This window comes from Miscanthus floridulus, chromosome 2 (genome assembly GCF_019320115.1).
Source record: "Miscanthus floridulus cultivar M001 chromosome 2, ASM1932011v1, whole genome shotgun sequence".
Classification (NCBI taxonomy): domain Eukaryota; kingdom Viridiplantae; phylum Streptophyta; class Magnoliopsida; order Poales; family Poaceae; genus Miscanthus; species Miscanthus floridulus.
The window spans coordinates 100,902,492-100,924,522 of record NC_089581.1 but is presented as its reverse complement, the minus strand read 5'-3'; the positions used below and the strand labels follow the sequence as shown (position 1 = coordinate 100,924,522).

The following is a 22,031-nucleotide window of genomic DNA, read 5'->3' as shown; positions in this document are numbered from 1 at the left end:
CCCGCGATCCCCGCCTCGAAAACAACATTGCACGGACAAACTGGCCCGGGTCATCACCTCCTCCAAGCCAGCGCACCAGATCAGCCACCCTCTCGGGGCCTCGGCACTGTGCACCAAGGTCTCGGCTATCTCGGGGTTCGTGTCCGCCGAGACCCCCCACTGCGGTGCAGCCTTGGCACCGACCGAGCCTCGGTCTCGCGCACAGTCAGTCTACAGCGGCTCGCACGTTCACCACCGCACCCACTCTGAGGCAGTCCCGGGGCTCCCACGACGCATAGGATCGGATGGGACCAGCACGCCGCCCCAGTGCTCCAAGGACGGACCACTCCGACGACCACGCCGCCACAGGAACAGGCCACAGGGCTCGGACATGCCGCCCCTGTTGGCACGACGCCGTGTAGTTAGCACATGTACTGTCCTTGTCCTCCCTTCAACTATAAAAGGAGATGACTTGGGCCACTTAGAGGAGGACTCACGGAGAAGAACACCTTGTAACACACACACACACATACACATCCCAGCCGCCTGAGAGCAACGTCTCAAGCAGCCCACACGACACCTCACCGAGACCTGGGACTAGCTCCTTCTCTCACCGTGCTTGTAACCCCCTACTACTAGCACTTCGGTGCAAGGAATACAAGATCGATCTCTCAGACTAGACGTAGGGCATCGATTGCCTGAACCAGTATAAACCTTGTGTCTCTTTGCATCACCATCCGGGATTAGGAGCACGCAGTTCATATTCACTAGTCAGTTGAGGACCCCCCGGTCCGAAACACCGATAGTTGGTGCGTCAGGTAGGGGAACTCTGCGTGTCAGTTTCGTCATCCCAGCAAGTTCCGGATGGCAGACCCTGTACGACCGTTGCGTCTCAGCACGGTGGTTTGGTTTGGGAGCCTAGAGTTCATGTCTCTAGGGCATGAGTACGACATGGTACTTCTCACTCCTCGAGCCCCACCAACCGACGACGAAGTCACGCACCGGCAGCCCAGGCGCAGGCGGCGCCCGGGCGGCCGCTCTCGCCGCGCTCGCCAGGCACGACGCGAGCAAGATCACCCTAACGCTACATGAATCCAGGGCGACACGCCGCTCCCCGCCGATATCCTACGACCAGCTGTTGGCGTAAGGTCCCTGGTCGGGGACCTGTCTAGCCTGAGCTTGGACAAGGGAAAAATGCCGGTGGAGCAAAGCCCGGCGGTGGCACCATCCCCATACCCCTTTGGGTTGAGAAATGCCGCCGCCTCTTATGCTTACGCTTACACTGCCGCTCACGAGGATGCCTTGGGACGCCGCCAGCGCTTCGCTCTCGACTTGGACGCCCACGCCGACTCCTCGGAGGAGGACGAGGCGTGGCCCGGAATGGATTTCTATGTACTCCACGACCCTAGAGCTATGCGCCGTTTCCTGGCCGCAAGCGACTACTGCTTCGGCTACTCCGACTCCGACGACGAGGGCACCTACGACCCCACTCGCGAGTGTTTTCATGTCAGGCTCGGGATGTCGAGGGCGAGCGAGGAGGATGAGGGGGCGGGCAGCCGTTCCCCACTTCGCCCAGGTACAGGCGCCGCCACACCTTCGTGCATTGTCCTGCCGGCTGCATGAAATGAGAACCCCGCTCTTGCGCGACCTCAACGCCCAGACCTGGAACAACTCCGTGAGCTCTAGGCCAAGGTCGAACAAGACCGACTTCTTCTACAGCAGCTTCGAGACTCTCTCAAACAGGAGCAGCGAGGTCGCGGTGAAGGCGGAGGAGCCCGACGGAGGGCCCGCGATGTGCATCACCACATCCACGACGATGAAGGGAGTGAGCAACCCCCAGTCTTCAATCGCGCTAGCCAGAACATCACGGCTGCGGCAATGCTGGTCCACACAATGCCCGAGCCTTCTACCACGGAGGGGCGGCGGGTCCATGGCGAGCTCTGAGATCTCCTAGAGACCGCCGTGGTACAGCAGGCCAAAAGTTTCGCCTAGGCCTCCCGACGGCATGGGGGCGCCTCGAACTTGCCCGCAGCACCGCCTCGGTAGGATAGGGAAGCCTCGGTTCGTCCCGAGCCCGCTCGAGTACCGATAGCCCATAGGGCCCCCGTGCTTCTTGACCGCCTCAGCAATCGACGCGAGGTGCAGGGAGACCATGAGGTGGTCAGCAGGCGACGACGCCACGACAATGAGGGGCCCGCTCGGGGTTACCACCCGCACCGAGGCAGCCGCTATGACAGCGAGGAGGACCACAGTCCTTCCCCTAAACCGCCAGGCCCTTGGGTCTTCAGCAGGGCCATCCGCGCTGCTCTTTTCCCGGCCCGGTTTCGGCAACCAGCCAATCTCGCGAAGTATAGCGGCGAGACCAACACCAAACTCTGGCTTGCTGATTACCGCCTGGCCTGCCAGCTAGGTGGAGTGGACGATGACCTGCTCATCATCCGCAACCTCCCCTTGCTCTTGTCAGACTCAGCGCGAGCCTGGCTCAAGCACCTTCCTCCCTCACAAATCCACGACTAGCGTGACTTGGTTAGGATCTTCGTCGGGAACTTCCAAGGCACATACGTGCGCCCTGGGAACTCCTGGGATCTTAAAAACTGTCGCCAGAAACCGGACGAGCCTCTCCGAGACTTCATCCGGTGCTTCTCCAAACAGTGCACCGAGTTGCCCAGCATCGGCGACTCGGAGATCGTCCAGGCTTTCCTCTCCGGCACCACCTGCCGAGACTTGGTTCGAGAGTTAGGTCGAAACGTGCCATGCTCAGCTGCCGCGCTCCTCGACATCGCCACCAACTTTGCCTCGGGTGAGGAGGCTGTTGGAGCCATCTTCCCCGATAGCGATGCCAAAGGTAAGCAGAGGGGTGAGACCCCCGAGGCCTCGACCTCCCACCTCCCCAAGAGAAAGAAGAAGGGGCGCCTGGGGAAGCAGGAGGTCCTAGGGGCCAATCTGGTCGCGGCCACAGAACGCAAGAATCCCCAAGGCCTCAAAGGCCCTAGGCCTTTCGACGACATGCTTAAGAAACCCTGCCCTTACCACCAAGGCCCGGTCAAGCATGCCCTCGAGGATTGCTCCATGCTGCGGCGTTACTACGCCAGGCTCGGGCCCCCCGATGACGACGCCAAGCAGAAGGGCGCCGGTGGCCGGGACGATGACAAGGACGATGGGTTCCCCGAGGTACACAACGTCTTCATGATCTTCGGCGGACCCTTGGCGTGCCTTACGGCGCGGCAGCGAAAGAGGGAACACCGAGAGGTCTTCTCGGTCAAGGTGGCCACTCCCCGGTACCTCGACTGGTCTCGAGAGGCGATCACCTTTGATCGAGATGACCACCCCGACCATGTTCTGAATCCCAGGCAGTACCCACTTGTTGTCGACCCCATCATCGGCAACACCTGACTCTCCAAGGTGTTGATGGACGGAGGCAGCAGCCTCAATATCCTATACGCCAACACCCTAGAGCTCTTGGAGATCGACCGATCAATGCTTCGAGGCGACGTCGCACCCTTCCACGGCATCGTGCCAGGGAAACGCACGCGACCCCTCGGGCGCATCGACCTTCCCGTCTGCTTTGGCACCCCCTCCAACTACCGCAAGGAAGTCCTTACCTTCGAGGTGGTTGGATTCAGAGGAACCTACCATGCCATCTTGGGGCGGCCGTGCTACGCCAAGTTCATGGCAGTTCCCAATTATACCTACCTCAAGCTCAAGATGCCAGGCCCCAGCAGTATTATCACGATTGAGTCCACGTATGAACATGCATACGACTGTGACATCGAGTGCGTCGAGTACGCCGAGGCCCTCGCCAAGGCCGAGACCCTCATCGCCAACCTCGACCAATTCAGTGGCGAGGCGCCTGACTCCAAGCATCGCGCAGGGACGTTCGAGCCCGCGGAGGCCATCAAGCTCATCCCGGTCAACCCCGCCTGCCCCAACGACCGGGCGCTGAGGATCAGCGCCACCCTCGATATTAAATAGGAAGCCATGCTCGTCGACTTCCTCTGTGCAAATGCCGACATATTCGCATGGAGTCCCTCGGACATGCCGGGCATACCGAGGGAGGTCGCCGAGCACGCCTTGGACATCTGGGCTGGCTCTAGACTGGTGAAGCAATGCCTGCGCCGCTTTGACGAGGAAAAGCGTAGGGCCATCGGTGAGGAGGTGTATAAACTCTTGGCGGTCGGGTTCATCAGAGAAGTGTCCCACCCAGAGTGGTTGGCTAACCCCATGTTAGTCAAGAAGAAAAGTGGGAAATGGAGGATGTGTGTAGACTACACCGATTTGAACAAAGCCTGTCCAAAAGTCCCCTTCCCATTACCTCGAATTGATCAAATCGTTGATTCCACCGCAGGGTGTGAGACCCTGTCTTTCCTTGATGCGTATTCTGGTTACCATCAAATCAAGATGAAGGAGTCCGACCAGCTTGCAACTTCTTTTATCACACCATTCGGCATGTACTGCTACATGACTATGCCTTTCAGCCTCAGAAACGTAGGGACCACATACCAGCGGTGCATGACCCAGGTCTTTGGCGACCACATTAGGTGGACCGTCGAGGCCTATGTGGACGACATCGTAGTAAAAACTAGAAAGGCCGGGAACCTCATCGATGACTTGAGGATAGCCTTCAAATGCCTTAGAGAGAAGGGCATCAAGCTCAATCCTGAGAAATGTGTATTCGGGGTCCCCCGAGGCATGCTCTTGGGATTCATAGTCTCGGAATGCAACATCGAAGCCAACACGAAGAAGGTCTCGGCCATAACCAGCATGGGGCCAATCAGAGACCTCAAGGGTGTACAGAGGGTTATGGGATGTCTTGTGGCCCTGAGCCACTTCATCTCGTGCCTCGACAAAAAGGGTTTGCCTCTGTACCGACTCTTGAGAAAATCCGAGCGTTTTTCTTGGACCCCCGAGGCCGAAGAAGCCCTCAACAGACTCAAAGCGCTGCTCACGAATCCTCCCATCCTGGTACCCCCAACCAGGGATGAGGCCCTCTTACTCTACGTCACCACAACGACCCAAGTGGTCAGCGCTGCCATAGTAGTAGAGAGGGAGGAAGAGGGGCATGCTCTGCCCACCCAACGACCTATTTATTTCATCAGCGAGGTGCTCTCCAAGACCAAAGCACGCTACCCCCACATCTAGAAGCTGGTCTACGCCGTGGTCCTGGCCTGGCGCAAACTGTGTCACTATTTCGAGTCTCACCCAGTGACTGTGGCATCATCTTTTCCCCTGAGGGAGATAGTTCATAACCAGGAGGCCTCAGGCAGGATAGTCAAGTGGGCCATCGAGCTTATGGGGGAAACCTTGACTTTTGTGCCCCGAAAAGCAATCAAGTCTCAGGTCTTGGCCGATTTTGTGGCTGAGTGGACAGACACCCAACTACCGCCTGCTCAAATTCAGATGGAGTGCTGGACCATGTACTTCGACGGATCCCTGATGAAGACCGGGGCAGGCGCGGGACTACTCTTCATCTCGCCCCTCGGAGTACACATGCACTACATGGTGTGGCTCCACTTCGCTGCCTCCAACAACATGGCCGAGTACGAGGCCCTCATCAACGGCTTACAAGTCGCCATCGAACATGGGGCACGGCGTCTCGATGTCCGAGGCGACTCGTAGCTCGTCATAGATCAAGTGATGGAGTCAAATTGCCTCGACCCCAAAATGGAGGCTTACTGCAAGTTGGTACGTCACCTAGAAGACAAGTTCGATGGCCTCGAACTAAACCACATCATGTGGAAGTACAACGAGGCCGCCGACGAGCTGGTAAAATGGCCTCGGCACGGGCCCCGGTCCCCCCAAACGTCTTTGCCACAGACCTCCACAAACCTTCCATTGACTACACCTTGACAACAGAGGAGGGCCCACCTGTGGAAACCACGGCAAAGCTCGACACCCCCTCTGCTGCCGAGACCCCCTCGACCGAGCCTGAGGTCATGGAAGTCAACACCGAGCCTCCGCAGACTGATCAGGACGTGGATTGGCGAATCCTGTTCCTCGATTGGCTTGATCGGGGGGAGCTTCCTGGCGACAGGACTGAAGCACGATGGCTTGCGCGCCGAGCCAAGACCTACGTCCTCTACAATGACGAATTGTACAGGCGAAGTCCCTCAGGTGTCCTCCAACGATGTATCACTGCCGAGGCGGGCTGAGCCCTGCTTTGGGACTTGCATGCAGGCGCCTGCGGGCACCATGCGGCGCCTTGGACGCTCATAGGAAATGCTTTCCGCCAAGGGTTTTACTAGCTGACGGTGGTCGCTGACGCCACCAAGCTAGTACGCTCATGCGAAGGATGTCAGTACTATGCTCGACAAACACATCTCCCGGCCCTGGCCCTCCAAACCATCCCCATCACGTGGTCGTTTGCCGTATGGGGGCTCGACATGGTCGGGCCTCTGCAAAAGGCCCCCGGAGGCTACACCCATCTACTGGTATCAATCGACAAGTTCTCCAAATGGATCGAGGCTCGTCCAATCAATCGAATCAAATCCAAGCAGGCAGTGCTGTTCTTCACTGACATTATCCACAGATTTGGGGTCCCCAACACCATCATCACCGACAACGGGACACAGTTCACCGGCAAAAAGTTCATGATGTTTTGCGACGACCACCACATCCATGTGGCCTGGTTGGCCGTAGGACACCCAAGGACCAACGGCCAAGTAGAGCGTGCCAATGGCATGATCCTACAAGGCCTCAAGCCAAGGATTCACAACCGGTTGAAAAAGTTTGGCAAGAAATGGCTCGCTGAACTCCCATCGGTCATCTAGAGCCTGAGGAACACTCCAAGCCGAGCCACGGGGTTCACGCCTTTCTTCCTGGTCTATGGGGCCGAGGCCATCCTCCCCACTAACTTGGAATATGGTTCCCCGAGGCTACAAGCCTATAACGAACAAAGTAACCGCGCCACCTGAGAGGACGCCCTCGATCAACTGGAGGAAGCCCGAGACGTCGCGCTACTACACTCGGCCAAATACCAGCAGAGCCTACGGCGCTATCAGGCCCGACGCGTCCGAAGGCGAAACTTGAAGGTAGGCGACCTGGTATTGAGGCTAGCACAGAGCAACAAGGGCCGTCACAAGCTGACCCCGCCATGGGAAGGGACGTACATCATCGCCCAAGTACTAAAGCCCGGGACCTACAAGTTGGCCAACGAGAAGGGCAAAATCTTCACCAACGCTTGGAACATAGAACAGCTACGTCGCTTCTATCCCTAAATTTCCAAGCATTGTATATGTTGTTTCTCGGAATATAATTAAAAAGCATTCTTTAGTTGGTCTAATTTTTCGAGAAACCCCCCGAGCCCATCGTGGGTCTCGGCAATACAATAACACGGCAAGGGAGACTCGGCTCTGCCTCGGCAGAACCAAGCCTCCCTCGGGGGTTAGATGGGGAACTCCCCCTAGGTCCCATGCACCATTCTTCAGTCGTTTTTCGCAAAAACTCCTACGCCAAGACTCTAGCATGCTCTGACGAATCGGTTGTAAAAACCCCTCGGGCCAGAGTCTGTTTCCTAAGCAAGAGGTCGATAGAGTTGCGAGACGGCCTACGCCTCCGGGTTACGGCACTCCCTCACTACCTCTCGCCCAAGGGACAGCTTAGGCCCCAAAGAGGTGTTTTGCAAATGAAATCTGATCAGGAGCAACAGAGGGCAGAGGCTCGAAAACATGAGAAAAACAACTAAGAAACACAAATACTTCAAAAATAAAGGCCTCGACGGCCACAAGTGTTACGATACAAAAATAATTCCTACTCTATTTTTACATGGCCTCTGGGGCCCAGGTCAAGGCTCAGGGCCTTAAGCACCAGCAGATGGTAGGGGAGGAACCACCTCCTCTTCGAAGAGCGGCGCCAGCACCGTGCCAGGGCCTTCCGCCGCCTCCATCAGCTTCGTGACCGCCGCGTCGGCCTCCTCGTCATCATTAGGCAGGACATACCCATCACTGATGGCCGGGAGGTCGACGCCGACGTAGTGAGAAGAGATGATGGCCAGCACGCGCTTGACACCCGTGTGTAGCGCTCCTCGGAGCCGCTCGCGCATCTGGCTGCTCAGCGCGATCAAACGGCTCCCTAGGGAGCTGCCTGACTGAACCCCTCAACCTCCAAGGCCTCGTAGGCGGAAAGGGCGGCATGTTTCAGCGCCTCGTGCTCCCCGATCTCGGTCTCGAGCACCGTCTGCACCGCGCTGGAAGCCTCGGCTACCCGAGTAACCTCCGCCTCTGACTCTACACCACGGAGAACAGAATAAGGTTGAGCGAGGGAAAAAAACAACCTAAATTAGGAGCGGAAGCCCACGGAACTCACCCTTGGCCTTCAGCTCCTAGCGTCGGGTCTTGACCTGACAGGCCTCGGCTTTCTCCTTCCAGCATAGGGCCTCGGCCCGAGAAGCCTCGGCCTCCTCCTTCAAGCGCTGGGCCTCGACCCAAGAAGCCTCGGCCGCCCTGGAAGCTTCACTCCCTAGCTCTGCGTCACATAAGGGAGTTAGGGAGTGAACATAAGGAAAAAAAAACAAAATGAGGGGACTAAAAGTCACCCTCGACCGTCCCCCTCCAAACCACGGCCTCGGTTCACGAGGCCTCAGCTGCAGCAAGGGCCTCATCCAAGGCACCTTTCGTCAGCTGGTGCGCATTCTGTTCCACCCCCAGCTGCCCCATGAGAGCCATGGCCAAGGCCATAGCTTCAACGGCTTGGCCCCTGAAGGCATCCCGATCGCTGACCGCGCGGGTGAGCTCCTCCTCCAACTCCTTGACCTGCGCCGCCAGAGGGGCGAGCTGCGTCTGGGCCATGGCCGCCTTGACCTTCGTGTCGGCACAACGAAGGCGGAGGTCCTCTACCTCCGCACTCCGTGCCGACAGGAGCTCGTTGGCGCCGACAAGAAGGCCCTTCTGCCGCTGAAGCTGGTCCTAGACGCCCCTCTCCCACCGGAGAAAAAATGACTTCCCAAGGGACTGGGTCTCGAGCTCCTGGGGAAGCAGAATAGGGGTCATTGATTGCAACAAAACCCAGAAAAAGACAACGTCGCGCGAGAAAGGAAAACGCAAACCTGGGCGACTCCGGGCAGTTCGTCGGCCACCACGGACAACGCCGTCCATAGCGACCGCTCCGCCAGCTGGCGGTATTGCTCGAAGGTGCCCCAGCGCCTGCCCTTGGCTGCGTCCTCGAGGGCGAACAGAGGCTCCCCCTCAGGGTCATCCCGGCTCCACCACAGTACCCATGGGTGATCCCACCTACGAGGCTCGGGTCACGCCCGCACGAGGGCCGAGCTTCCCTCGTCCAAGATCGGCGCCGGCTGTTCCACGGCACTGGTCTCCTCGGCGTCGACCACCTCCCGCACCCGAGAAGTATCATCGGAGGAGATCAGATAGACCTCCGCCTCCCGGGCGCTCTCTCGCAACAACGGCGGGCCCTGAACCAAGGGTGCCACTGAGGCCTCCGCCGCCTTCATCTTCGCCTCCTGGACAGACGGCCATGCCGCCATCACGACGGCCTTGGTGATCTCGGGGGCTCCGACCTCCGCAATTATGGCCTCGATGGTCTTGGGGGCTCCGGCCTCCGCCACAGTGGCCTCGGTGGACGCGGAAACACCGACCATGGCCACTGCGGTCTCGGCGGTCTTGGGCGCCCTGGCCTCCGTCGCCTCAGCCTCGGAGACCCCAGGGGCCTCGGCAACCAAGGGCACACCGGCCCCATCCGACTCATGAGCCTCACCCTCGCGGGGCGGAAGCACTCCCTCACTCGTCTATGTAGGGGTCTCCTCGGCGGCCCCTCCTTGGGCGCCCGGCTCCTTCGGGTCGGCCCTTACTGACACCGCACCGCGTTGAATAGCGGCTTATGCCTCCGCCACCCAGTGGGCGGAGGAGCCGGGGCTTGCCTTGAGCGCCTTAAGGGGCGCCAAGGGAAGCTCGTCCGTAGGCCACTTCCGACTAAGGAAAAATAACCTACAGGGTCAGCACGAGACCAAAAGGCGAACGGAAGGTACTATGACCCTGCCAAAAATACACCTACCTTGAATGGGGTGGCAACTGCTTCGCCACGGCAAACCTCGTCCGCAAAGGTGGAGGCGGCGGCAGAGGCATCACCTCCGTGTCCATCGGCGTCGGCCGGTCCTCAAAGGACCCCGGTGCCCCATCAGTCCTCTACGGGGGTGGTAGCGTTGCCTCCGCTGCCACTTGTTCCACCATTGCCGTCGAGCCCACCGAGCTGACGGCGCATTTGCCCAATGCCCGTGCCCCAGGCGTGTCGGCCTCAGCCCCGGAGCAGGCAATCGCCGACCCCGGGTCCGCTTCTCCTCCTCTTCCCGGGAGTGCCAGGCTGCTTGCCAACACCACGGGCACCACCTCCACTATGTCAGGGAGATGGTCCAGATGACCTCGCCCCACCTTGCCCTCATCATCCCCGTCCGAGGCCTCCATCGATAGCGACGGCGATGGGGACTCCTCCAACGGGAGACCATCCTTTCTTTGTTGACGGCGGCGCTTATCCAGCTCCTCGCACGCGAGGATTTGCTTTGTGCGCTTCGCCGCCTTGGCGTCTTTCCATTTTTTCTGCGCGTCGACGTGCGCGCGGTTGATCGCCCGCCGCCTCGCGTCCTCGGGAACGGGCGGCGGAGAGGAACGCACGTCCCTCATCCCCTGCAAGAACGACGGACGCGCATAAGGGAACAAGGGGTAAGGGGAGACTGAAAAGGCTTGGAGGCTATGGCGGCACACGACTTACCAGCGAGAGGAACCCCCGTGATGGCCGCATCGCAATAGGGGTCAAGTTGCCGCCCCTCAGCTTCGCCTCTACCGTCTCCCCCACCCGACGAAGAATTTCCTCGTTGGAAAGGGCAGAGGAGGACATCCGGATGCCCTCAATGGGCTCACCCGGCTTCATCTCGAATAGCCACCGCCGCCGAGCCATCAGCGGCAGCACCCTCCGGCGGTGGAAGGCGGCCACGACCACAGCCACGGTAAGACCATGGCCCCACAGCCTCGCCAACCCCTCTAGAAGCGGCTGCAGCTTGGGCTAGTCGTCCTTTGGGATGCCGTACTTCCATCTCTCCAGGCAGCTCCCCACAATCCGCCCAGTGTAAGGGGGAAGTCCTCCATCATCGTTACAAAGGTAGAACCAGCTTGTGTACCACCGGCGGTTGGAGGACGCGAGCTAGGCCGGGATGTAGAGGTGCTGGCGATCCTGGTGCACTTGGAGAGTGCAGCCGCCGGCCCTCATCGCCTTCCTTATACCCGACGTGCCCGTCGGCTTGCTGGTGTGCCCCGCCCGGAACAGGTGGAGCCACAACTCCCAATAGGGAGCAATCCCCAAATACCCCTCACAGATGGCAACGAAGATAGCCGCCTGAGCGATGGAGTTGGGATTGAAGTTGTGGAGCTCCACGCCGTAGTAGTGCGGGAGCGCCCGCATGAACCGATCCGCCAGGACGTCGAGGCCACGCTCGTGAAAGGAGACGAAGCTCATGACGTAGCCGTCGTGAGGCCTCGGCTCTGGCTCGCCATACGGAGCAATCCACTCCGGCCTGGTGGGGTCCGTCACCGGGCGAAGGAGTCCACCGTCGACAAGCGACTGAAGCATCTCCTCGGTAACGTTTGACGGATCCTAGGGGTCCACCTCGACAACGATGATGTTGCTGGCCATGAGTGCGATGGAGGGATCGGATGCGGCGGTGAGTTTTTCTCTCTCTCCCACGCTCTCGCTTTTTTCTCGCTTTCTCCCTAGGCTCGCTCTTCTCCCCTCTTCTTCTCGGCGCCCGCTGCTCTAGCGACGGCTCGACGGAGGCAGAGCTAATGCAGGCAAGGTAAGGCGAGGAGGGGCGAGACTCTTCAGGTATTTATGCATATTTATGCAGGGGGAAGGTGAAATGAACGGGCGACGAAATCAGGGAAGTTTCCCCCTGATCCGGCGCAGTTAACCACGAGCCGATTTCACCGGCCCACGCGCCCACGTCTTTCTCATTAAATGCGAAAATAGTTATGTCCCATCTACCACATCACGCTCGGCCACTACGGCAGCAGGCGTTGTTTTGCCTCCCTAGGAAACTGCCTCAAAAGGCGTGCCACCCGTTGCTGAGCCAATGGGGAAGATATCCCCCCCGGCCTATTCCTTTCATATGAAGGAACCAGGCTCTGAGCCTATTATGGTCCAAGGGTTCGAAGACTGGGCCCCAAGAGGTTTCGACAGCCGCCCTAGGATAACAGAGTTAGGGACGACCGCGGGTGAGCCTAATGGGGCCAAGGCCCAAGCAAGCGAAACGATTGGGACGCCCAAAGTCGTGTCCGAGACCGGCAGGGAAGTCTCTGAATGGGATCCCACCGTAGGGAGGCACCGAGCCACCGAGGCCCAGCGAACGGCCTCGGCACCCACTAGAGAAACCCTTTGGTACTCTTGGAGTGTGTCTCTGGACTGCTAGCCATCCCCTAGCGAACGGGGCATGGGCCTCCACTCGGACTTACCCGATAACAGCTCACCGGAAGTGCCACCGCTCATACCCACCGAGGGTAGTGAGGCACATTCCATCCCTCCTTCCGAGCGAAAAGGAAGCATGAGGATCATACAAAAAGTCAGGGGAGCCCCCGATGGCCTTCTCGCCCTATGCAGAGGCTAAGGGGCTCTTTCTGCAACCTTGCCGAGACCCAACGACCCCGGCTCGCACTCGAAGGGGCTCGGCAAAACAAACCCTCCTTCCGAGCGAAAAGGAAGCGTGAGGGTCGTACAAAAAGATAGGGGAGCTCCTGATGGCCCTCTCACCCTATGCAGAGGCTAGGGGGCTCTTCCTGCAGATATGCCGAGACCCCGCGACCCGGGCTCGGGCCCAAAGGGGCCTTGGCAAACAAACCCTCACGCGCGAGGGGCGTATAAAAAGCCAGGGAAGCTCCCGACGGCCCTCTCGCTCCGTGTAGAGGCTAGGGGCTCTTCCTGCAACCATGCCAAGACCCAGCGGCTCCGGCTCGCACCCGAATGGGCTCGGCTAACAAACCCTCCGTCCGAACGAAAAGGACATGAGAGAGTCAAATAAAAAAGCCAGAGGACCCCTGATCGCCCTCGTGCTCTGGGCGGAGGCTCAGGGGCTCTTCCTGCGCCCAAGACAAAGACAAATGATCTAAGTTCGTGCTAGAAGTTTCGTTACAAATACGATAAAGGGCACCGAGCCCGTTACGGTCCAGGGGTTCGAAGGCTGGGCCCTCAGAGGTTTCGACAGCCGCCCCAGGGCAACAGAGTCAGGGACGACTTCGGGGCGAGCCTACGAATGGCCGAGGCCTGAGCGAACAATCGCTCGGGGCGTCCTAAGTCGTGTCCGAGACCGGCAGGGAAGTCTCCGAATGGGATCCCACTGTAGGGAGGCACTGAGCCACCGAGGCCCAGCGAATGGCCTCGGCACCCACTAGAGAAACCCTCCGGTACTCTTGGAGTGTGTCTCTGGACCGCTAGCCGTCCCCTAGCGAATGGGGCACGGGCCTCCACTCGGACTCACCCGATAACAGCTCACCGGAAGTGCCCACGCTCGTGCCCATCAAGGGTAGTCTGGCACATTCCACCCCTCCTTCCGAGCAAAAAGGAAGCGTGAGGGTCGTACCAAAAGCTAGGGGGACCCCTGACGGACCTCTCGCTCCATGCGGAGGCTAGAGGGCTTTTCCTGCAACCTCGCCGAGACCCCCGTGACCCGAATTTGCACTTGTGGGCTCGGCAAATACGATAAAAACTCCTCACTCAAACGCAAAACGAAAAAAGCCCCTGGAAGAGTAACTCCACTCCTCCAGGGCCTCGGGGGCTACACCCGGCGGGTGCGCTCGCGCGCACCCACCGAAACCTCAAGAAACAAAACCCAATTCCTACGGGAGCGGTTGTAAACCAAGCCTCGGCAAACCCCCAGGAGAGTGCACGCACTCCTCCGGGGGCTCGGGGGCTACTGTCGGGTACCATAGAACCGGGTACCCCGAGCAAACATCAAAAGGGTCACTTAAATCACATCAGAAAGCAAAGCTAGAAGCTAAGCCGTAGGCTCCTCACCGGCCACGTCCGAGCCTACCAGGCTCTCTGCCCCGCCTCGAGCCTCGCACAGGAGGTCTCGGCGTCCTGACGCAATCTCCGCCTCGCGCGAGGCCTTTCACGGAAGGCCTCGGCAGGGAGTGCAATCTCCGCCTCGCGCGAGGCCTTTCACGGAAGGCCTCGGCAGGGAGTGCAATCTCCGCCTCGCGCGAGGCCTCTCGCGGAAGGCCTCGGCAAGGAGTCCGATCTCCGTCTCGCGCGAGGCCTCATTCTCCGTATCGCTCGAGGCCGGTTCGTCCATAGCCCGACGCCCCCCGCCTCGACCGACCCTCCCGACAGCACGTCATGTCCCATTAATACGTCAACCACTCCCGCAATCTTAGCCGGACGATGGCTCGACACCGCAGAATGGCCGACGGGACCTGAGGTCGCATCAGCGCCATACCGGCTGGGACAGGGCACGGCGGGGATTACCGACCACTGTGTTCTGACGCTGCGCCCACGATCAGCGCCCACACTACACTGTGCCCCGCGATCCCCGCCTCGAAAACAACATTGCACGGACAAACTGGCCCGGGTCATCACCGCCTCCAAGCCAGCGCACCAGATCAGCCGCCCTCTCGGGGCCTCGGCACTGTGCACCAAGGTCTCGGCTATCTCGGGGTTCGTGTCCGCCGAGACCCCCCACTGCGGTGTAGCCTCGGCACCGACCGAGCCTCGGTCTCGCGCACAGTCAGTCTACAGCGGCTCGCACGTTCACCACCGTACCCACTCCGAGGCAATCCCGGGGCTCCCACGACGCACAGGATCAGATGGGACCAGCACGCCGCCCCAGTGCTCCAAGGACGGACCACTCCGACGACCACGCCGCCACAGGAACAGGCCACAGGGCTCGGACATACCGCCCCTGTTGGCACGACGCCGTGTAGTTAGCACATGTACTGTCCTTGTCCTCCCTTCAACTATAAAAGGAGAGGACTTGGGCCACTTAGAGGAGGACTCATGGAGAAGAACACCTTGTAACACGCACACATACACATCCTAGCCGCCTGAGAGCAACGTCTCAAGCAGCCCACACGACACCTCGTCGAGACCTGGGAGTAGCTCCCTCTCTCACCGTGCTTATAACCCCCTACTACTAGCACTTCGGTGCAAGGAATACAAGATCGATCTCTCAGACTGGACGTAGGGCATCGATTACCTGAACCAGTATAAACCTTGTGTCTCTTTGCATCACCATCCGGGATTAGGAGCACGCAGTTCAAATTCACTAGTCGGTTGAGGACCCCCGGTCCGAAATACCGACAATTGTGCTTTTAGAGGACGATGTTTCCGTCACCTATGTTTAAGTTGTACTGTATAATAAATAAAGAAATTATTTTCCTTTTCGGACCAACAACACATGATACAGCAACGTGTTGCATGAACAACACATGCAGCAGATCAGCCCATCATCATGTGTTGGCAGATCAGCCCATCATCATGTGTTGCTGGTGCTGGTTTCTCTTTTCGGACGCCGCGGCTGGCTGGCTGGCAACCTGGCATTACAAATCTGTCGCATGAAGCAAACGATTGCTCGCAGTCGCAGCTTGCTTCCCGAAGCTTGACGCCGTCGCCTTGATCCACTGGAGGTGGGGGGTGGCATCGCATCGCAGCCGCCGAATCGCATCTACTCCAGTATTTATACTCAAAAATACTGTTAGCAAACCCTGGCTGAAAAAAAAACGAACAGGCCGAAAATCTGCAGTGACAATGCAGGACGCCGTGGCGGCCCCCGGACCCGCCAATGCCGCCGCCACCTTCTACTGCGCCGCCACCGGCGTGTACGCCAGCACGCACCCTCCGGTGGCTCTCCCCACCGACCCCTCCCTCTCCCTCGTCCCGCACATCTTCGCCCGCCTGCCTGCCGCCCGCCCCGACGCCCCGGCCCTCCTCGACGCCGCCACCGCTGAGGCCCTCTCCCGCGCCGACCTCCGCCGCCTCGTCTCCGCCCTCGCGGCGGGCCTCCGCCGCCGCGGGGGCCTCCGCGGGGGTGACGTCGTGCTCCTCGCCCTGCCCAACTCCATCGCCTTCCCCGTCGTGCTCCTCGCCGTCCTCGCCGCCGGGTCCGTCGCCACAACCATGAGCCCGTCCAGCGCCCCCTCCGAGATCGCCGCCAGGGCTCGGGACACCAGCCCCGCCCTAGTGTTCGCTACGCCCGACAACGTCGGGAAGCTCCCGCCGTTGCGCGTCCCGGTTGTCCTCGTCCCCGATGCCTTCCACCTCGCGGACGACGGCGCCCCCGAGTTCGCGTCCTTCCGCGAGTTGCTGCTGTTCGATTCCGAGCCACTGCTGGCCCCTCCGGTGCGCCAGGACGACGCGGCCGCCATCCTCTACTCGTCGGGGACCGGCGGCCGGAGCAAGGGCGTCGTGCTAACGCATCGCAACCTCATCGCCACGGTCGAGCTCTTCGTGCGCTTCGAGGCCTCGCAGTACGCCGCACCTGCTTGTGACAATGTCTACCTGGCGGCGCTGCCCATGTTCCACGTCTACGGACTCTCGCTCTTCGCCGTGGGCCTGCTCTCGCTCGGTTCCACGGTGGTCATCATGAAGAGGTTCGACGCGGGCGACGCCGTCAAGGCCATGCACAGATTCAAGGTCACGCACTTCCCGGTCGTTCCGCCCATCATGGCGGCGCTGGTGCACGCCACCAAGCCAGCGGCAATGCCGTTGGAATCCTTGGTGCAGGTGTCCACCGGTGCAGCGCCGTCCAGCGGCAGACTCATCGACGACTTTGTCAAGGCTTTCCCCCACGTCGATCTCATTCAGGTGCCTGCCTAGTGCCTTACCCCACCCACAGTCACTTCATTCGTTTGTTTTCGTTCGTCCCTACCTTGCGCAAGTTGGTTATGCTTATGCTTGATGGGGACGACTCTGCTTTGGTACTAGAAGTACGGAACAGAGCTGCGCACAAATCTGGGAATCAATTTTTATATAGGATAAATTTTCCAGTCTACTCAAATATATGCCCTGCTCTGAAATCTGAATAGTCTTCTAATAGGAGAAAAAATGTTCAGTTTTACCCATTTACTTAACAGTAGGGAACCATGCAATATTTTAATAGTGGCAGATAGGTGAAGACAAGTGTCAACTAGCTGAAGACAAGTGTGCATATTCGACATGGGTGTTACATACTCATGAGTGCAGGTGTCAGTTAGTGGTGCAGGTGTCTGAGGTGTCCGTGTAGGGTGCTTGAGGCTAATGCCTTGTTTAGATCACCTCCAAATTCCAAGTTTTTTCACTCTCTCTCCATCACATCAATTTTTAGCCGCTTGCATGGAGTATTAAATGTAGGTAAAAAAAATAACTAATTGCACTGTTTAGTTGGAAATCACGAGATGAATCTTTTGAGCTTAGTTGGTACACGATTGGACAATATTTACCAAATAAGACGAAAGTGCTACTATTCATCAGGTTAATATTTTTTGCAATCTAAACATGGCCTAAGTTTTGTTCAGCTGCTTTCGTGTAGTACAATTTTTGCAGCATCTTGGATTCTATTTTTGACATTTAGTTTTCTGCTTTTCTAAATGGGTGAAAATATAGAGACATTTTACAACCGTTTGAAGGGGGTAGGTTTCATAGTTGTTTTACCCAAACATCTTATAGTTTTTTCACAACACATAGCTGACAACAGCTTTTACACAGCTGAACCAAATAGACCCTAACTCAGCAAGTTCTTTGTGGACAATGCCAAATGCCACTAGGAATCTAACGTGGGTGTAGGTTGTCTGATTTGGCAAAAGAAAAAAAAAATGGATACCAATGTCTAGGTAACACTAGGGCCTTGTTTGGTTCTCCTAAAAATTGTGAGAATGAAAATGAGATGCAAACAAGTGGATTTTATGGGGGGGGGGGGGGGGTCCTTATAATCCAACCACCGAATTACAAGAATCTAACTATCCACCTCCACCCTACTAATAATCTCTGTTTAGAAGTCAGGGATTCAAACATATCTCACTTTTTTCAATCTAGAATCTGGATTCTACAATCACTATGTGCATAATCTTATGAGATCCAAACACACTCAAAATGATCATGTGCCTTGTTCAGAATTTTAAAGTTAACCTTCCTATCTGGGCATGCTCAAGGGCGTGCTAAAATATGGAAACCGACGTGGGTTGGCGGGTGCAGTGTTTGACTCGCAGGTTCTTTATGCATAATGCCAAATGCCACTTGGAATCTGACGCTTATATGGTGTCTGATTTTACTAAAACAAGGACACTAGTATATGGGTAACACTAATAAACACTCAAAATATGATTCCATGCCTTGTTTAGAATTTTTAAGTTGACCTTCGTAGATGAGCATGGCTGATGCCCAGATCACCTCACTCGGACAATGGGTGGGGGACATGGCAATATAATTAGTCCGACACAGGTGTATATGCTGTTTGATTCAGCAAGTTTCTTTTTGCACAATGCCAAATGCCACTAGCACTGATGTAGGTTCTCTGATTTGGCAAACCAAAAAGAAAAACAAAATAGGACACAAGTATTCGGGTAACACTAATACACATAGGGATGCGAATGGGCTGGGTTGACCCATGGATAGTTGACTTAGCCTACTAACGCAAGGTCAATGGGTCACAGCCTCACAGGGGTCGGCCACCCTCAATGTCTAAAATGGGCTAATAGGGTAAGATGTCTCGATCCAATAGTCACGTACTGAAGATCAAGGATGAGGCCAGATTGTGGATTCAAGTAGGATACCATAGGCTGAGGTTGCTTGTTGCTCTAGCTGGTTTCAATGTGTAATCTGGATACTAGCCGTAGCCCGTAGCTTGTTTTTCGTTTTCTTAAGTATAATAAACCTCACTGTACTTCATGCCACTGAGCTGCGGGTGTGGTCGCTTTCCTTTCTTTTAATGAAATACATGCTCATGTACATTCGTGAAAAAAAAGAAATAGCTTAGTTTATAATCTTTTACACAATGCTAGTACTTACTGAAATGTGCTTTACTGACATAAAAGCTTCAAGTCACTAACTGCATCTTAACATGCCGCTATTTTTCAATGGTGATTATGTTTGAAGAACTGAAATTGCAGGCTGGAATATCTATCTTATTTTCTGTACATACAAAACTGTTGGATTAATGGTTCTTTTTCAACTTTGTTGCGGTCCTAGGAGATTCTCTTGGCTGTGCAGGTTGTGATGCTGCTGAGTCACAGCAGCAATTTTGCTCTTTCTGCAGAACTTCATTAAATGCTTTATAAAGACTGCTTGTTTTATTAGAAAATAGAGAAACCTCATACTGAAAAAATACTCACTGTCATGCGATGTAATGTGTTCACAGGGTTATGGCATGACTGAATCTGCTGCTGTAGGAACTCGTGGCTTCAATACTTCAAAGCAGAAGTATGCTTCAGTAGGACTCCTGGCTCCAAACATGCATGCAAGAATTGTTCATGTGGAAACTGGTTGCTGCCTGCCTCCAGGCTCTTGTGGGGAGCTCTGGCTCCATGGTCCAGCTATAATGAAAGGTACAGTCTCATGAGTTTAACTGTGTCATCCGTCACTTGATTACAAAAAGTAGTACTCCCTCCATTCCAAATTTTAAGTTGTTCTCGCTTTTTTAGAGATATAGCTTTTATTATGTATCTAGACATAATGTATATCTAGGTACGTTGCAAAAACTATGTACTTAGAAAAAAACAGAACGACTTACTATTTGGAATGGAGCGAGTACCATTTTGCGTGCACTTTATTAAACTGATGTTTAATTGTCAATTAGCATTCAGATGCTTAGTAATTTTTTCAAAGATAATGTTAGGAATATTGCTAATTTGCTATACAACTTAAGCAGGTCTGATTGTGCTTATTCTGCTGTGAGCTGGTGACTGAAATCCTAATAAGACTTCACATATGTGTTTGGATTCTGAAGCACGTTTCTTCACAGGTTACTTGAATCATGAGGATTCATGCGCAATAAATGATGGCTGGCTGCGAACTGGTGACATTGCTTACTTCGATTTCGATGGGTACTTGTACATAGTGGGCCGCTTGAAAGAGGTGATCAAGTACAAAGGATTTCAGGTATGCAGGCTTCCTTTAGCAGGCCCAGCTAAAGTGCACTATTTTCTCCATTGCTATTATTGTATATATTGTGTCAGGAAAAAGCTTCATTCAAGTAACAAACTGTTTTTCCAAAAAAAAATTCTGACCGTCAGATAGCTCCAGCTGACTTGGAAGCAATTTTGATCGAACACCCTGGAATTGTTGACGTGGCTGTGACATCGTGAGTTTTAACGTAGCTAGTTCCTGATGTTTACTTCATATTTTGCCCTGTGCTTTAGCCTAGTCCTTAGAATCTTATGGTTCGACTGATAGTACTAAGGATGAAGAAGCTGGAGAGATACCAGTAGCCTTCGTGGTGAGGAAATCTGGAAGTGGCCTTTCATGCACGCAAGTGATGGAGTATGTGGCCAAGCAGGTAAGGAAAATACTAAACACCCTGTTCGTTCTGCTTCAACTTGCCATGTTGTCACAGTATACATAACACGTCCCTTTCCTAGCTATCAAATTTCAGGCAAGCGTGTATAATAAATCTAAGTACATACAGATACGTGTTGCTTTCACACAAAAAGGACTAGTAACTAAAACGAGGCAGGTATATTAGCAAGTTTGAAGATTGAGGTTGGGTGGTTTGTGGTTGCTGTGCATGCTCCCCACCTGTGCACCAGTGCTGTCTCTGCTCTTTCTAGATACTGCCATGGGCATGCATCATGCATGCGCTGCGCTCTCCATCACTCTCAGGGTACCAGTAGCATCTGTAGGGATGGCAATGTGTAACTAACTGGTACCGCAAGTGAGGTCAGATGATTTGGCCTTGGCACCCGTTCCCCTGAAAGAATCGATCCTAGGGTAGCTTTCTTATATTCCAAAGAATTGACGCAATTTTTTTTTGAAACATAAGGAATGATGCAATTTACACGTCAGCTAGTGCTAACACATCAGGCTGGCATGCACTCCTCCCATTGTTGACTCTCGATCGTTTCCTTCAAGAATAACAATGATATACTCTGGCTGCGCAAAGCTCAGTGGTGGGCGAGAAAAGAAAAAAAAAACTTGAGACCTTTTCAGAGAGAGTGTGAGAGAGTTGCAGAGAAAAACTAGCTAGCGTCAATCAATCTGTCTGTTCCTGACTTTGTCAAGTAAGGTCACCATGAATGTATTTGATATACTGTAATGTAAACCTGTAGTCTGTAGTTGATTGTGTCACGTTATTCTCAGTCAGATACATCCTGATACCTAGACTGATGGGATTGGAATCGAATCACTGGCATGAAGTATAGCTTGTGGAATTTTTTTTTTCTACTCAAGTTCGTGATGGTGCAGGTGTCCCCGTATAAGAAGGTGCGGAAGGTGGTGTTCGTGGAGTCGATCCCCAAGTCGCCGGCTGGAAAGGTTCTCAGGAGGCTTCTCAAGGACTCTCTTGCAGCCAGCGCTGTTGCTGGTCCAACAAGTTATTCCGAGTCCAATTCCATGCGCCATTCGAGACTGTAAACTGCAGGCCAGCCAAGCAGGATCTCTGTCAGGCTGCGCCAGCGATTTCCAGCTTTATTTTAAGCTGCCGTGGCCTGAATAGAATAGGTCTTCTGGATCACGGTTAGGGGCAGGGCACCCATATAGATGAACAAATGACCTTTTGTTGGATTAGTTTGCTTGTTAAGTTAAATTCAAAGTGCGAGGAAGATGTTTTATCTTCTTCTTTTCTTTTTCTTTGTTCCTTCCGTTCAAGAATACCAAGCAAAGGTCGAATTTTCCTGCAATTTGAAAAGAAGGTAGCCAAATTACAGTTCATATTTTTAAAAACGGTTTCAGGCTATGTTGGTCCCATATATGGCTTTATCTTTGACATTTCGGGAGAACTACAGTGTTCAAATGCTAAGTTGCTAACTGTAAATATTGCCTTCAAAATAAAATATTCCTTGTGCATTCGTCGTCTACGAGGAATGGAATGTTTCCTAGGTTAATTCGTTGGTGCAAGACACGCATGATGTTCTCGAGGTAGTAGCGTGGAAGCTAGCTTT

General features: G+C 55.4%; 1 protein-coding gene across 2 annotated transcripts; it reads left to right on the top strand.

Annotated features, from left to right (window-relative positions):
• The first annotated feature begins 15,683 nt into the window (after positions 1–15,683).
• LOC136539266 (4-coumarate--CoA ligase-like 3) lies at positions 15,684–21,793 on the top strand. 2 transcript variants are annotated; one of them, XM_066531204.1, is made up of 6 exons: positions 15,684–16,767; positions 19,295–19,481; positions 19,898–20,034; positions 20,169–20,236; positions 20,329–20,431; positions 21,337–21,793. In XM_066531204.1, the coding sequence occupies exons 1-6, from the start codon at positions 15,712–15,714 to the stop codon at positions 21,502–21,504; spliced, it is 1,719 nt and encodes a 572-aa protein (XP_066387301.1). In that variant the 5' UTR covers positions 15,684–15,711; the 3' UTR covers positions 21,505–21,793. The 2 variants fall into 2 exon arrangements, with proteins under 2 accessions (XP_066387301.1, XP_066387302.1); XM_066531205.1 differs by lacking the exons at positions 20,169–20,236; positions 20,329–20,431.
• The last annotated feature ends 238 nt before the right edge of the window (positions 21,794–22,031 follow it).

What these genes read in the sequence shown, in the direction of transcription:
- LOC136539266 (XM_066531204.1), top strand. Translation starts at nt 15,712, where the DNA reads ATGCAGGACGCCGTGGCGGCCCCCGGACCCGCCAATGCCGCCGCCACC. An exon ending in CCCACGTCGATCTCATTCAG is followed by an intron (nt 16,768 to 19,294) that starts GTGCCTGCCTAG and finishes ATGTGTTCACAG; the next exon opens with GGTTATGGCATGACTGAATC. An exon ending in TGGTCCAGCTATAATGAAAG is followed by an intron (nt 19,482 to 19,897) that starts GTACAGTCTCAT and finishes GTTTCTTCACAG; the next exon opens with GTTACTTGAATCATGAGGAT.